This window comes from Suncus etruscus, chromosome 6 (assembly GCF_024139225.1).
Source record: "Suncus etruscus isolate mSunEtr1 chromosome 6, mSunEtr1.pri.cur, whole genome shotgun sequence".
NCBI lineage: Eukaryota > Metazoa > Chordata > Mammalia > Eulipotyphla > Soricidae > Suncus > Suncus etruscus.
In genome coordinates this window covers 135,705,856-135,722,578 of record NC_064853.1, presented here as the reverse complement: position 1 = coordinate 135,722,578, position 16,723 = coordinate 135,705,856, and the positions used below count along the sequence as shown (strand labels likewise).

The 16,723-nt window shown below is 40.1% G+C and overlaps 1 protein-coding gene and 1 pseudogene across 2 annotated transcripts in view; both read left to right on the top strand.

Annotated features, from left to right (window-relative positions):
• Positions 1-16,723, top strand: part of APC (APC regulator of WNT signaling pathway) — a 70,213-nt gene that overhangs the window by 38,821 nt on the left and 14,669 nt on the right. Inside the window, exons 8-14 of one of the 2 annotated variants that reach the window (XM_049776035.1) lie at positions 3,673-3,771; positions 6,463-6,841; positions 8,973-9,068; positions 10,463-10,516; positions 14,156-14,295; positions 15,515-15,592; positions 15,883-15,999. In XM_049776035.1, the coding sequence (XP_049631992.1) occupies positions 3,673-3,771; positions 6,463-6,841; positions 8,973-9,068; positions 10,463-10,516; positions 14,156-14,295; positions 15,515-15,592; positions 15,883-15,999 (963 nt within the window). The remainder of the gene's footprint in view (positions 1-3,672; positions 3,772-6,462; positions 6,842-8,972; positions 9,069-10,462; positions 10,517-14,155; positions 14,296-15,514; positions 15,593-15,882; positions 16,000-16,723) is intronic. The other variant, XM_049776036.1, reaches the window with a different exon arrangement.
• Positions 2,540-2,655, top strand: LOC126012448 (uncharacterized; annotated as a pseudogene).

Below are 16,723 nucleotides of genomic sequence, written 5' to 3'. Positions count from 1 at the left end.
CAGAAATAGCTCCTGGCAGGCACGGGGGACCCTATGGGACACCGGGAGTGGAACCAACCACCTTTGGTCCTGGATCAGCTGCTTGCAAGGCAAACGCCGCTGTGCTATCTCCCCGGGCCCCCTTGAATATTTTTTTTTTTTTTTTTTGGTTTTTGGGCCACACCTGGTAACGCTCAGGGGTTACTCCTGGCTATGCGCTCAGAAGTCGCTCCTGGCTTGGGGGGCCATATGGGACGCCGGGGGATCGAACCGCGGTCCGTCTCCTAGGCTAGCGCAGGTAAGGCAGGCACCTTACCTCCAGCGCCACCGCCCGGCCCCTCTTGAATATTTTTTAAAGTGAGCAAGCAGCAGAACAGGAAACGAATCATGATGGGGCTAACCGACACTGTGTACAACTCTGCTCCTCAGCAGACATTTTAGGGTCTACAGTTGCAGTCCATATTTTAAAATTAGTAAAAGGAAAAAATAAAGAGATGGCATAAAATGAATATTCATATTTAGAGACATCCCTTCAGTCATATGTTATCCCTCCCTCCCAATTCCTTGCCATTTTTTTCAATCTATTGTTAACATTTTCCAAGTTCTTATTTCTATATAAAGCTCACTTATCAGTTATCTGTTTAGTAAGCATTTCCCAAGATTATTTCAGCCCTGTAGTATGGTGGTGAGCTAAGTAGGGCTATACTGTCCTTAGAGAATTTTTAATGTAGAAGTCCAGCAGATGTGCATTTCCATGAAGTTAAAGCACTGTGAGTGGGCCAGTACTTGGTGCTCCAGGAACATACACTAGATCCACTTCACATGATTATAGGGCAAGCTTCATCCCCGAGTAATCACAATAGATTAACTGGGCATCTCGAAAATAGAAGAATTAGGTATATTAGGTGAAAGACAATAGGGAAAAAATAATTATAGTCAACAGACCTCTAGTAACTAAGAATATTTTGAAAAGCAGTGTTGCATGCGGCCGACCCAAGACCAATGGTGGTTCGAATCCCGGTATCCCATATAGTCCCCTGTGCCTGCCAGGAGCGATTTCTGAGTGCAGAGTCAGGAGTAATCCCTGAGCACTCTCGGGTCTGACAGAGAGTTTTTGGGTATGACCCAAAAACCACAACAAAAAAAAAGAAAGAATATTTTGAAAAAAATATTTTTTAAATATATTGGGGCCAGTACAATTGTGCACATGCCTTGCCTGTGCTAGCCTAGGACGTAACACAGTTTGATCCCCCGGCATCCCATATGGTCCCCCAAGTCGGAAGTGATTTCTGAGCACATAGCCAGGAGTAACCCCTGAGTGTCACCAGGTGTGCCCCCCCAAAAAAAGAATATTTTGAAAAGAATACTACTAAAAATATAATAATTCATAGTATTTCTAAAATTATTGACGGAAGGAGAAGCCAAGACTGTTAATCAGAGTTTCTATTTCTTGGCACTTGGACCCCTTCAAAGGACAGTTCGGGGGCAGGGGGGGTAGAGCAATAGCAGAGTGGGTAGGCATTTGCTTGCACACAACCTACCCAAGTTTGATCCCAAGCACCCATATGCCCCTGAGCCCTGCCAGGTGCCCCTCCAAAAGGGGCAGTTGCAGTTAATTCAAGTGTGTTGATCTGGGGCCGGAGAGATAGCATGGAGGAAGGGCATTTGCTTTGCATGCAGAAGGACGGTGGTTCGAATCCTGGCGTCCCATATGGTCCCCCGACCTTCTAGGAACAATTTCCGAGCGTAGAGCCTGGAGTAAGCTCTGAGCGCTGCCAGATGTGAACCAAAAACAAACAAAACAAGTGTGTTGATCTGGTACAGGCATGGTACCGGGAGACAATAGCCTGAGAACCTACTTCCTGCAAACAGTAAAGATATTCATGTTTTGTTTGGTAGTGACACCTGGTGGTGCGTGGAGGCTACTCCAGGCAGTGCTCAGGGTTCATATTGTGCCAAGGATCCAACCCAGCTCCAGAACGCAAAGCATGTGCTCCAGCCCGAAGACCATTCTTGATACTGAGAATATAGCAGTTAGCATACTAGTTTCTGTCTTCAAAGAGTCTTGCAGTACTTATAGAGCTTATAATTTTTCTTCTTTAAAGCAGAACTACCACAGAGTGCCTGCTAAGGAACGTCGCTTTTTAAGTGAACACTGATCTTAGTGAATGGCTTCAGCTATGATCAGGCCCAATATTAATCTCCTTCTTTTCATTTCTCATATTCTCAGGTATTCTCAGCATTCATACGGCAATGTCAGTTTATTCAAAGGTGGCACAGTTCCCACAGATGCTGAGAAAGCATCTTTTAGGGGCTTTCTTTGCCCGTTGCTGGTACCATTATCCAAGCATTTGTCAGCGCTCAGCATTTCCCAGTTACCCCCAACTGCCAACCTGTTTTCATCATATCCAGTCAGCCTTTATCCTTACGTGGATATCCACTTCTTTTTTCCTCACTTCCTAACTTTGTACTCTCGGAAATGTTCAACAACTGAGAATCCTTATCTCTGGCCTGCAAGCCCTATCCTTTTCTTGCAACTCTTTTTAAAACACAATTCTAATTGTCAGGTAGGCTAATCCTTACCTGTTCCTCCTCCCCAGGGAGGAGGGCAGCGAGAAAACGGTGGGTGGAGTCCTGGCAGTCAGGGCCTGCAAACCCCAACTGCTCCTATCTGACTGCTCCTATCTGATTCGGCAAAACAAAAAAACACAATTCTACTTGTGCACTTTCTCTGCTTTCTCTAGTGCCGAGGTTCCCAAATATATGTGACCTCATTTTCTCCCTTTTCAGAAATAATCACTTGTGTTTCCCCGACCCTCAGAAATATACCTTATTTATACAAACAGTTATAAATACTCCTACCTCGGTTCTAGCACCCCAGGAAGGGGTGGCATCACCCACTTTGGAAAACACTGTTCTAGTGGCTTGAGAAAACATCCTTAAAATAAATTAAAACTTTCAACGACTTGACCTCCCAAAATTAATTTCTTTCCATACAATACCTGGGACTCTCTTAATGCCAACAATCTTATATTCTCCCCATACTCAACTGGACACTTGCTCCCTATGTTTATACCTTTAATACAGTTTGTCCATGTACCAAAAGCATCTGGCCTGCCTTAAATGTTGCTTATTGTATACTGCTCATAACAGTTCCTCAGTAGGGAGATTCATTGTCCTATTTCTTTTACTAGTTATACATCCCTATATTCTGGTATTTATTGTATCTCAGGGCAGGAATTTTTTTTTTCTTGTCTTTCTCTGGTAAAAGCTTCTGGCAGTCTTCTCTATACTATGAGAGCTAAAGAAGGGAACTGTGCAGATACCAATGTGCAGCTACCATCAGTCACTGGCCTTTTTGGTCGGTTGGTCAAAGCTCAGGTGACAGTATCCTCTCCCAAGAATTGAATCCTAGTCTCCTGTAGCATGAAACTCTTGAGTCACATGTCAGACCATCTGTTATATTTGACTGAACTCTAATCTGTGATAAAATGCTACTCAGGATTTGTTTAGTCTAAACAAGTCTCTTCCATTTTCTCTAAAATTTTCCCACTAAGCTGGAGGAACAACAAAATGGTCGTTCTTTTATTAGCATTTACCCTAAAAAAATTTTTGTTTGGAGCACCTTAACATGAAACTACTATATTTACATATAATCTAAATTACGCTGCTTATCATGTGCTTGATTTCTAGGTTTCAGCTACACGAATGGATCATGAAACTGCCAGTGTTTTAAGTTCTAGTAGCACACACTCCGCTCCTCGGAGGCTGACGAGCCACTTGGGAACCAAGGTAACAGATTTAATGAGCCTTGGCTACTAAATCTATGAAGATTCTGCTAAACCTTTGTTCACTCTGCTTTTAAATTTTCCTTTAAAAATCTCTTTAGAGAATTACCATTTTTACTATAAAGAAGCCTATAAGAGGAACTATAAGAGGGCCATTTTAGCCATTTTTATTCTTTGTGAACCATATTTGCTTTTCTGAGTTAGAGCCACAGTGTAGCAGGTAAGACTCTTGCCTTGCACACAGCCAACCCAAGTTCTATCCCCGCCACCCCATAACGTGCTACTTGTGATCCCTGAGTGCAGAACCAGGAGTAGTAAGCTCTGAGCACAGGCACGTTTAACCCAAAAGCAGAAACAAACAAAACAAAAAATACATATTTTACAGATACTCTAAGCCCCAGCCATGTGTGACTCCCTGTGCTGCACCCAAGCACTCTATGCCTTGTTGCACTACCTGCAATGGTGCCCTCCCCTTCACCACACTGCAGAGTGGCTCAGAACCCTCCAGCATTCACTGCTCTCCTTCTTTTCAAAATCCCAAGGCCCTCTCACTTCCCTGAGCAGTCCAATTACCTCCCTTGAATCACTACAGGTTGCATGAGACTTAGAAAACACAGAATGCTTTTTGTCTCTCATTATTTTGTCTGTTTGCTAGTTTGTTTTGGGAGATCCCATACTTCGAAGTGCTCAGGGCATGCTCCTGCCTTGTTCTCCTCGTCAAGCCTGCGTCAGCTGCTTGCTAGGTGCCTTGCTGCTGTCCTGTCTCTCTGGGTCCCTTCTCACATCTCTTTCATAACACCTGACACAAAGCTACACATCACTGTTGAATTAATATTTTAGTGAATAGAAAAGTATTGAAATTCAAAGTTACTTAATATTATAAAGGAGCTTTTGAGGTGTCTTAGAAATATTAGGTACTTTAGGATTTAGGAATGCAATTTTACTGCTGTTTTAAAACCAAAAGCTTTAGTACTATAGTGCCCAAGATGACAATTTAATATTATTAATATAATTTCACATCTGTGCTTACATACTCTTTTTCTGACATATTCTACATATACTTTTTAACTTTGATGACAATAATTTTTAGGCGAAGATTTACAGAAATCAAGTTGATTTAGGATATGAATTTTAGAATACTTGTTTCTGTTTTGATCTGAGACAATCCCTTTAGCAACTCTCAATCACTACTCTTAGCGGTACTAGATGCCTATATGTGTTGGGAGCTGTTTGTACATTTTCTCTTCTTAAAATGCTTGCCAGATGCTCAGAGATTAACTCCTGGTAGTGTTCGGGGGACCATATGGACCCCCATATGGCAAACCCAGGTTTGTTGTATGGCCCCTGTACATAAAAACTTCCATTCAGCAGTATTCTTGAAAATTGTCAGCTAGATTGTTATTTCCTTTTGAAGTAGTTCATAACAGTATTAAAAATACTTTAATTTTGAATGTTATATACTAATTAGCAGTATTGAAATAAATGAAGTTTGTTCATTTAATCTTCACCCTAATTCCTTTGTTTTTCAGCTTAGAAAACGAGCACTTGTGGGTGTCACATATCAGTCATAAGTGGAACCAGAGTTGTGCCTTATAGAATCTTTTATAAACTTTTATGTCTGAGAGTGTATTTCATGCGTGTGTATTCATACATTTGTAGAGTTTCTCTGCCTGAGATTGATGGGCTGGAGAATGAATTCTTTGCCGCATGATAGGATTTATAGCAGCATTGCTGGACTTGCCCCACAATAGCTTTTTCCGCAGTGTGACCCACAAATCTGTCTCCAGGACACTGTCAGGGTAGCCAAAGAGGTAGGAGCAAAATAGCTACCAATTGAGTACTACTGATTTTTTAAGATGATACAGTATTTATGTACTAGCTGCTAGCTTTGAATTGAGACTTAATCTACTATGCTTCTTCGTAACTCTCCAGAATTTTTTGTCAAAGATTGCCACTTACTAGTTATTTTTCCCAAAATTTGAATCCATATTTAGCTTTGTATTCCTGTTTTGGGTTTCTTTTGGGAGGTGTTTGTATCCCTGTTTTTTTAATAGCAAAATAATTTCAAATGTATAGGAAAGAAATCACAGCATTATTACTGTCTGATTAAGTTTTAAAAGAACATTAAGAATGTAATACTTAGTAAATAATTGTCTAAGATGTTATTGGCTATAATTACAAATTTTAAAAGTATTTTAAAGTGGGCCCGGTGAGATAGCACAGCGGCGTTTGCCTTGCAAGCAGCCAATCCAGGACCTAAGCTGGTTGGTTCGAATCCCGGTGTCCCATAGGGTCCCCCGTGCCTGCCAGGAGCTATTTCTGAGCAGACTGCCAGGAGTAACCCCTGAGCACCGCCGGGTGTGGCCCAAAAAACAAAAAAAACCAAAAACAAAAACAAAGTATTTTAAAGTATATAAAGAAGTTCAATAAATCCCATTCTTCACTGAACTATGTGAAACTCATTATCAGCAGATCTCACTGGCTGATCCGCAGAGCAGTTTAAGTATACCAGAACCTACTTTCTTATGTACTACCAACTATAGTTTATTCAGTGATTCATTTATAGATTTTGACATCTGCTCATTATTTCATCTAGGAATTTCCTTGTAATTATTTTACTCCATTCATCACTTCGTTGGTATTGGTTTCAGATATCAAGGTCATAATTTTGTTTCTGAACTCGTTTGGCCCACAGGTGGAAATGGTGTATTCATTGTTGTCAATGCTGGGTACTCATGATAAGGATGATATGTCGCGAACTTTGCTAGCTATGTCCAGCTCCCAAGACAGCTGTATATCCATGCGGCAGTCTGGATGTCTTCCTCTGCTCATCCAGCTCTTACATGGCAATGACAAAGACTCTGTGTTGTTGGGAAACGCCCGGGGCAGTAAAGAGGCTCGGGCCAGGGCCAGTGCGGCACTCCACAACATCATTCACTCACAGCCTGATGACAAGCGAGGCAGGCGTGAAACCCGAGTCCTTCATCTTTTGGAACAGATCCGAGCATACTGTGAAACCTGTTGGGAGTGGCAGGAAGCTCATGAACAAGGCATGGACCAGGACAAAAATCCAAGTATGTTCCCTATCGAGTATATCCTAGTGGGCGTTACAAAGCAAAGGTGACGGGTTTTTTTAGAGGAAACTTTTTTCAGTAGTAGAGCAATTCATATAGACTACTAACACATTTGAAACTTAAGTTTATATTTCCTTAGAAGAATGAGAAATCTTACTACACGTCTTAGTCAGCAAAAAAAGGAAAAAGAACAGAAATTCAGAGAATGAGTTCAGTCGTGCTAGCAGAGTTTGAGCATTTTGTTATCTAGCTCTTTAATTCTGTAGATTAAGCGGCAGAGTACGGCACAGTAAGTTCCTTCAGCTGTTAGTAATCAAGCTGCGATTTTTCTCATTTGCTTACTGTTGGCCTACTATAGCTGTTTTGCTATTATTCTTCATAGTAACCCTGAGAAATAGAAAGGGAAGGTATTTCATATTTTATAGCTGAAGAGGTCTCAGAGAACTCAGGGTTGGAAACTGGAGCCGGATCTATCTCTTAGCCAGTGATCTTCCTGCTGCTCCTTCTTGCTCCACACAATGAGCCTTAGTTGTTGGGGGTGAGCAGTTACTGAGATCTTTGCTCAAGGAGATTCTGGTCCCCCAGTTCCTTTGCCCTGGGTGTAGGAATCATGGGAATTAGGACCCCTAGGACATAAATAGCTTCTTTCGTATATTAAGAGTCAAAGACAGTATGAAAGGCAAGACCATCTTTTCATCTGAAAACACACACACACACACACACCTCTGTTGTATCAGTTGTATTGGAGCTGAAGAGGTGATAATGAGAGCAAATCTGTGAAGCTTTAAAAGATTTTTTTGGCTTAGATACAAAAATGTAAATAGCAAAATATAACATTTTAAGAAAAAGAAAAAGCAGAATTATGTGTTCTTAGATTGAAAGTAAGAATTTACTGTGAGAACACTGGTTTGTATCTGATTCTCCGTAATTATGTGATTTCTTGCCTTTATGTAATATCTTGCTTTATATATTAGACTTGCTTTAAAATTATTTTTGATAATAATCTTTGAAAAATTGGGGGCCAGAGAGGTAGTATGGAGGTAGGGCGTTTGCCTTGCATGCAGAAGGACGGTGATTGGAATCCCAGAATCCAATATGGTCCCCCGAGCTGGCCAGGGGCGATTTCTGAGTGTAGACCCAGGAGTAACCCCTGAGCACGGCTGGGTGTGACCCCCCAAAAAATAAATTAAAAATAAATAAAAAGAAATGTTAAAGGGGCTGGAGAGATAGCATGGAGGTAAGGCATTTGCCTTTCATGCAGAAGGTCATTGGTTCAAATCCCGGCGCCTCATATGGTCCCCTGTGCCTGCCAGTGGCTATTTCTGAGCAGATAGCCAGGAGTAACCCCTGAGCACCGCCGGGTGTGGCCCAAAAACAAACAATAAATAAATAAATAAATTTTAAAAAATAATCTTTGAAAAATTATGCATAGTATTTAATGTTGAGATACTTTTTTGGACACCCTTAAATTTTTTTTCTCTCCAGTATCTTTTTCTGCTAGAATTCTCTGCTATGTTTTTTCATGTGCTTTTAACCCATTTGCCTTGTGTTAAATAGAAATTTAAAACAAAATTAAAGTTTTATTCTAAAATGTTATAGTTTTATGTAGTTAACATAATCTTAAATTTTTAATTATTCAAGTTACAAATAATAATGTTCACAAGAGTTTTTCTAATAGACCTGATCAAGGGCAATGAGTGATAAGCATTTTTATAAACCAAAAAAAGCTCTGTACTCTTTTGTTGATAGTTTTTATTGATCAAATCACAAAGCTCTTTTACTCATTTAATTATTATGCATTGGGAGCCATACTATTAACCTTCTGCATTCTGGTGTGTGTGCTATTGTGTTTGATTTGTTGGGGGGGGGGGGTCTTTGGAGAGGCCACACCCAGCAGTACTCAGGTTGCTTCCAGTGCAGTGCACAGGATTAATCATGGATATCCTGGGGCATGATGCAGTGCCAGGAAAATCTGGGGCTCCAGCACATAAAGGATGAGCTCCAGACTTCTGCGCCATTTCCTTGGCCCCAGTTTTGTGCATTCCCAGAATATAAGAAAAATTGCTGCTTTTAAGAAATCTGCATTGTGGTTGTGTTTTTTTTTTGTTTTGTTTTCTTTTGTTTTTGCCAGTGCCAGCTCCTGTTGAACATCAGATCTGTCCTGCCGTGTGTGTTCTTATGAAACTTTCATTTGATGAAGAACATAGACATGCAATGAATGAACTTGGTAAGACAAATTTTTTCTTGATGTCACAGAAGAATACTAAAGATTTTTCACTATTAATGAATTTGGATAGAAGACATGAATTTTTGTTACCAGTACCCTCCTCATTGCAGTAAATAACTATACTTTGATTTCCAGAGGTAAGATCTTAAATGGCTGAAACTACTATCCTAAATAAATCAACCGGGATTTTAAAAATAGTGTTAGAAGTTGAAGAGTTGAAAAATAGGTCACTCCTTGACCTATTGCTAAAATACCAGTCTAACAATTGACCAGGTAGATCACTTGAGTTATTTTTACATGGGCAAATGTGCATTGTCATTGAAGTGAATAATCTGATAGACATAGAAGGAATTGTTACTAAATTCTCGAGTTTTGTGTTTATCAGCACTTTCCTAGATTTTCATGAGAAGAATATGATCTCTGAAACTGGCTAATATAGAATACGGTGCTCTAATTTCAATTTAAAATATTTTATTAATTTCAGAAGGATTACTCCTTTAGTATGTGCTAGCCCCCTAAACCTATGTTTCTCAACCTTTTTTTCAGTGTTTCCTTCCTGTAAACCAGCCTTCTGGCTGGCCCTTTAATTCTGTACCATGATCCCCCATTTACGTGTTTTTTACCTTAAAATATCCTCAAGGCTCACAGGGGCCCATATGGCCCCCAGTTGAGAAACACTGCTTTGAACCTTATGCAGCCTACATTTGTATTCCCCATTCTTCATGTAATTATTTGATTTCTAGGACATGCACAGGTTGTTTTTCTAATTCGCATCATGTTGAGAAATCTCATGTGAACTGAATCTCAAGTCATGCCACAAGCAAGAACCGTACACTGAGTTTTCATCTTAGTGTAGCTGTGCCCTTGCTTTCTTTCTGTGCTGTTTACATCCATTCCATCTCCCCGTCCTGGTTTTTATTCTTGCCACCATCATTATTGTCATTATAATTTATCTTAAAAGTGACAGTCATGAGATTCTTCCTAACCAAGATCCCAAATAGCCCAAAAAAATGAGCGCTATCCTTTTCGGAGTCAGCTCTGGGTACTCTCCAAATTTCAGGCCTGCCCTCACATGCTTTCCTCCCCAGTGCACAGAATTGGCCTCTGATTCTCTTTTCTCTCCCAGCCTCTGGTGGAACGACATGCAATTTGTTGGCTTTTCCTCCTCAATATAGTATTTGTCGAACTCTTGGTTTGGGTAATTTTGAATGCTAGTAATAGTAGGAATGGAATACAAGTCATGGATAAGCAGAAAGCTCAAACCACTTTGAAGCTACTGCAGAGATTTTCTGTGAATGCCTCAAGTTTCAGTGGACTCTAGAGGAGGACTGACACATGAATCGTGCATTTCCAGGTGAACCTAGACTCAGTGTGTGTTCCTCTTCCTTCTTCAGGCAGGAAGGCTCCCCGGGGCATTCCACCACAGGAGCTAGGTCAGGGTCTTCCAGGTGAGGAGAGGACGGGACTTGGGGGGGTGGCTGCGGGCACAGGGCCACAGGGGATGACCTGCTTCTCCTACCCGGCCTCCCAAAGAAGGATCCAGGTTTGTGATCTGTGAGGGGTTAAACAGTGTAAGAAGGAAAGGGAAATCCTAAGCTTAGTGAGCTCACACTCTATTTCTATAGGAAGAGTCAACAAGCCTGAGAGTCATCTTGTGTTGTCAGTAATGAGTGAGTTTTAGACTCTTAAGTTTAGTCAGTTAAAATGTATGTTTGCAGTGCCAGAGTGATATCACAAAGGTAGGGCGTTTGCCTTGCTCACAGCTGGCCTGCGACTGACCTGGACTGACCCAGATTCAATTCCCAACATCCCATATGGTCCCCCCGGCCTGCCAGGAACGATCTGAGCACAGACCAGAAGTAACCTCTGAGCTGCCACAGGGTGTGGCCCAAAATAAAAAACGAAAATAAAAAATATGTTTGCTACTTCCCAGCTCTGTCCCTGAAACTGCCAGGCACTCATTTTGAATTTGATTAGACACAAACCTAAGGAACTCATGGCCTACTCTCCTCAGAATGGAAGCACTAGTCATACAGTTAATACTCCAGCCCTGACAGACTTAATGAAGTAAACATACAGAGAACCCAGAGAACATATTTAGTAAGTGGCACAGGTGATCTTTGGATAAGGAAGTTTTGTGAGCTACCAGGCCAGAATGGTCTAATGCTGTGCCCCTAATACCTATTGAGTTATTTTATGTTAATGGTGACTAGCCTCAGTAAAAGTACTCCTTCCTTTTAAAATTGTCATCTCTTCATTACTTTTTTTTTTTTGGTGAGTTGAAATTAATATTAATGATCCAGTGTCATCTAGACAGTTGGTCCTCTGTTGTCTGTAAGAATGTAAGATACCAGGCCCGGAGAGATAGCACAGCGGTGCTTGCTTTGCAAGCAGCCGATCCAGGACCAAAGGTGGTTGGTTCGAATCCCGGTGTCCCATAGGGTCCCCCGTGTCTGCCAGGAGCTATTTCTGAGCAGACAGCCAGGAGTAACCCCTGAGCACTGCCGGGTGTGGCCCAAAAACCAAAAAAAAAAAAAAAGAATATGATACCATATTGGATATCTGATTCATATAGACAACTAGGCACCAAGAAACATGTGAAAGTACATGCTTATCATCTTAGCATTACCTTGAAACATCCTAATTTTTCCTAGGTAACCTATATTTTTATTTTTAGTCACAAGTTTACATAATATCTTTATGGATTCTTTTGTAGTATCAATACATGAATTTTATTACTGACCTTAAAATTCAGTAAAAATATTTTTATTTGCCTGAAATCATATATGAAACTCCAAATTTTTTTGAATGCTCTTTTTTATTAACCATGCCTGTCATATGTTTGTTGGCATTTCCTATATCCTTCTTAACCTCTACTTTCAGAATCAAGTCTTAGAATAGCCCATCTTTTTCATATTAAAAAAACTCAAGCCGGGCCCAGAGAGATAGCACAGTGGCGTTTGCCTTGCAAGCAGCCGATCCAGGACCAAAGGTGGTTGGTTCGAATCCCGGTGTCCCATAGGGTCCCCCGTGCCTGCCAGGAGCTATTTCTGAGCAGACAGCCAGGAGTAACCCCTGAGCACTGCCGGGTGTGACCCAAAAACCAAAAAACCAAAAAAAAAAAAAACAAAAAACAACAACAACAACAAAAAAGCTCAAGCCATTGTGAATAGAGGAGTTTCTTGAGATCACTTCTTTCAAAGGAATGTACAGAAGATACGGAATAGGGACTAGGTACGGGCGAAGCTCAGCGGAAAAGCACTTGCTGTGCAGCCCCAGATGCACAAGTGTGTACACAAATGCAGAGAAGTAGAGCCATCAAACAGACTGTTTTTTATTTGAGTATTGGGAGGTTGCTTATGAGCCTTAATGTATTAGTGACATCATCAATTCACATAGCTATTCCACCTTTATTTTCTGGCTTTACAAGTCATTTTTCTTACTGTCTTCATCAAGTATTAAATGGTATAATGACTCAAAGCTGAGTCTAGGCTCTCTTCATCTCTCAGAGCACCACCACTTCTTAGAGTGCTTCAGAGTTATTTCTCAATCTAAGTTCCCTTTCCTGAGTTTCAGGCTCATGGGCAAATTGCTCTTCGGATATCCTTTAAACCATTTTTAGGCTTCATTGACACAAAGTAAACTTATTTCCTCCAGCCCCAGATTTCCATCTCTTACAGGGTTCCTTTTCCCAGAAAGTATTATTCCTCTCCAGCATTTTAGATCTCCAGTCCATATCCCTTCATCAAGTACTTTTAATTTCTGTTTCTCAATCCATCTCAGGTCACTGCTCTTCTAACCAGCATGTCTAGATATTCTCAGGACTTAAATCTCAATCATCTCACCACTTTCAGTGACTATATCGTGTTTGTTGACTGTATATTTTTCCACTACAGTACTGTGGGTGGAGGAAATACCTAACGGGATTTGAAGCTTTTGTAACTATTATTTTTACTTATCTATATTTAAATTTTATTAGTCATGAATATTAATATGTAAATTTGTTGCCATTATATCCATGGCTTGAAATTCTTGGCCCAAGGTAGAACATATTTTTGCAAACATACAGATTCCTCTACAGGTAATTCCTCATAATCGTAAACAAAATTATTAAGTCTATAGGTTCTCTTTCCATTTTCTTTGCAATGATAAGATCTATTTAACTTACAACATCTAAGAATCAATCTATTTATATTTTCTCCTTGTTTCTGACCAGATCACATTTTTATGGTAAAATGATAAACCCAACATTAATGATTATTAATACTTAACTTACTTCCATACACATTTTTATTTTTGTCAACTCCCTTACCATTCACTTCACCTTTTGATGTTTTGAATTTTTGTTATTCTGTCCTTGTTTGGCTTTTGTTGTTTACTTCTTTTGTCTTTCTCTTTTCTGTTTTGCTTTTCCGTATGATAAGGATAATTATTTGGCAGACTAGAAAAATTAGCCCACATTTGTGGCAATGAAGATATGAAATCCTAGTGAAAAAGAAATGGTTTTTATTTTCTGCTTCCATTCAGGAACACTAATATTTTTTAAAAAATAACATTCTTGGGGGCCAGAGAGATTGCATGGAGGTAAGGTGTTTGCCTTGCATGCAGAAGGGCATTGGTTTGAATCCCAGCATCCCATATAGTCCCCTGAGCCTACCAGGAGCGATTTCTGAGCACAGAGCCAGGAGTAACCCCTGAGCGCTTCTGGTGTGACCCAAAAAACAACAACAACAACAACAAAAAAAATAGCATTCTTTATCATTGGCAAGATAGTAGTGAATTTGCTATTACATAGTAGTAACAGAGTATAATGCTCATTTCACTCAATAAAACGGGATTGGAGGGTAGAGAAAACAGTAGGAAATGGAATAACTGCCAGGTATACTTTATAAATATAAATACTTTATAATATATTATATTTATAATATAAATACAAAAGTCCTTTGTAACATTCTTGTAGTTTATAATTTAAAGAAAATTTAAACTATATAGTCTCGGAGATTTTTCTCTTACATTTAAATTACAAACTTGGTAGGAATATGCTTTATTTTAGATTGTCTTTTTCTTCTTTCTCTTTTCAAATCTAGGGGGACTCCAGGCCATTGCAGAATTATTGCAGGTGGACTGTGAAATGTATGGGCTTACTAATGATCACTACAGTATTACATTGCGACGATACGCCGGGATGGCTCTGACAAACTTGACTTTTGGAGATGTAGCCAACAAGGTATGTTTTATAAGATCCATTTCTTTCTCTTTATTGATGTATTTGGTTGGAGATATTCCCAACAATGCTTGAGTGGCCACCTGGACCACTCCCAATGGTGTTCAGGGGCCTTGGGGTTCCAGGGATGATATCCAGGGTGTGTTTCCCCACCACCTGAGCCGTATCCTCAGCATATAAGAACCATTTTTGATATGTTCTAATATGCGTTAGTCTATTGTCATATAAACAGTACTTTTCTTAGACTTCTTTTTTTGTTACTCTTTTCTTTAAACAATCGCTGATGGGGCCAGAGCTAACACAGTGGGTAGGGTGTTTGCCTTGCACGTAGCCGACCCCAGCATCCCATATGGTCTCCCAAGCCTGCCAGGGGTGATTTCTGAGCACAGAACCAGAAGTAACCCATGAGCACTGCCAGGTGTGGCTCAGAAACCCCCCAAAAAATATATTTTTTTTAATTTGGTTTTTTTTTTTTTTGGTTTTTGGGTCATACCCATCTGTGCTCAGGGGACCATATAGGATGCCGGGATTTGAACCACCGACCTTCTTGCATGAGAGACAAACGCCTTACCTCCATGCTATCTCTCCGGCCCCATTTTTAATTTTAAAGACAAAGAAAATAAACAGTCACTGATTGACATCTCAGTTCAGGTCCTTATTCATTTTGTTGTCTTATGTCTTTAGCACTGGACAAAAAAATTTTGTTTGAAATACTAGAATATTCATTTATGTAATCACATTTAATGAAAGAAAAACTTTGGAAATGCTGCTAACCAATGCAAGTATTGCACACATAATGCTTGCATCTAAATAAGAGACCTTTTACAGAAGTCCCCTTTGTTTATCACATTATTACTTACTCAATTTTCCATGTTGACAAGAAATGAGAGGCTAGCAAGGGATTGGGGCTGTATTGTCTTTTGTTAAGTAATTTGAGTCTATTATGGACAAAAGAGTTAAAATTAGTGCATTGTGAGCCTGGAGTGATAGCACAGCGGTGTTTGCCTTGCAAGCAGCCGATCCAGGACCAAAGGTGGTTGGTTCGAATCCCGGTGTCCCATAGGGTCCCCCGTGCCTGCCAGGAGCTATTTCTGAGCAGACAGCCAGGAGTAACCCCTGAGCAACGCCAGGTGTGGCCCAAAAACCAAAACAAAAAAAAAAATTAGTGCATTGTAGCCGAATGTGAAGTTCCTGTCTGACTGCTTCCATATCTGGTTTGCAGGCTACACTCTGTTCGATGAGAGGCTGCATGAGAGCACTGGTGGCCCAACTGAAATCTGAGAGCGAGGACCTGCAGCAGGTACTGCCTGGGATGCTTTGATTCTCTTGGTTTATCGGGTCAGCGTGTCAGTTGAGGTTCATTGAAGCTGTGTTCCATGTTTGGGGTCTTGTATTTAAATTATAATTACTGTAAATATCAGAATAAAAAAGACTGCTTAGTTGTAAAATACCTTTCTTACTTCTTACTAGCATTAGGAGGAAATTCTCTATTAATAGATATCATCACCCACTTTGAGCATTCAGAATACAAAAAGCAGGTATTTTAAATTATTCTCTGTATAAATCATTCTTAAATTGTTTCATTCACAGGTCATTGCAAGTGTTCTAAGGAACCTGTCTTGGCGAGCAGATGTAAATAGTAAAAAGACACTGCGTGAAGTTGGGAGTGTAAAAGCACTAATGGAATGTGCTTTGGAGGTTAAAAAGGTATCTTTGGGGGAAACGAGAACTGTCACTGGGCTATGTGAAGTGCACCTCTCTCTCATAGAGCTCCTTATTCTCTGGCCTGTCTCTCCCCTGATCTTTCTCTTAGTCTAATCCAAGACTCTAAAAGACTTGGCTGGAAAAGCTCTTCTGTCAATTTCCTACCCAAAAGACAGCATCATGATGTCATTTAAGGCTCCTAGTCAAACATCTATATTTTAGATTTATTTAATCTGTGTCTATGTATTATGTGAACTTAAACTATGGCCAAATAGTTCACAACTTTATTTTCTCTTAAGAACCCCAACTTTCTACAAATAAATTGCTATAAAACAAGAATACTAAAAACATGTACTACTAAAAAGTATAGAAGCCCTTGATGAATATAACAGCATATCCTGTGACTATAGGAAGAAACCGTGGAGAACAGTGGAGATTTGGGACATTGGTGATGGGAATATTGCACTGGTAAAGGAGGGTGTTCTTTACATGATTGAAACCCAACTACAATCATGTTTGTAATCAAGGTGTTTAAATAAAGAAAAAAAAGGAAGAAATCATTTCTCCCTAAGTTTATGTATCCACTTTTGTTTGTTTTGGGACCAAACTCAGTGATGCTCAGGACTCACTCCTGATGGTACTCAGGGATACTGAGGTGATTGTCTTCTGAAGTCCGGATCCAGTAGGACCTGGGTTACCTAGATTACAAGCACACGCAGGCCCCGCC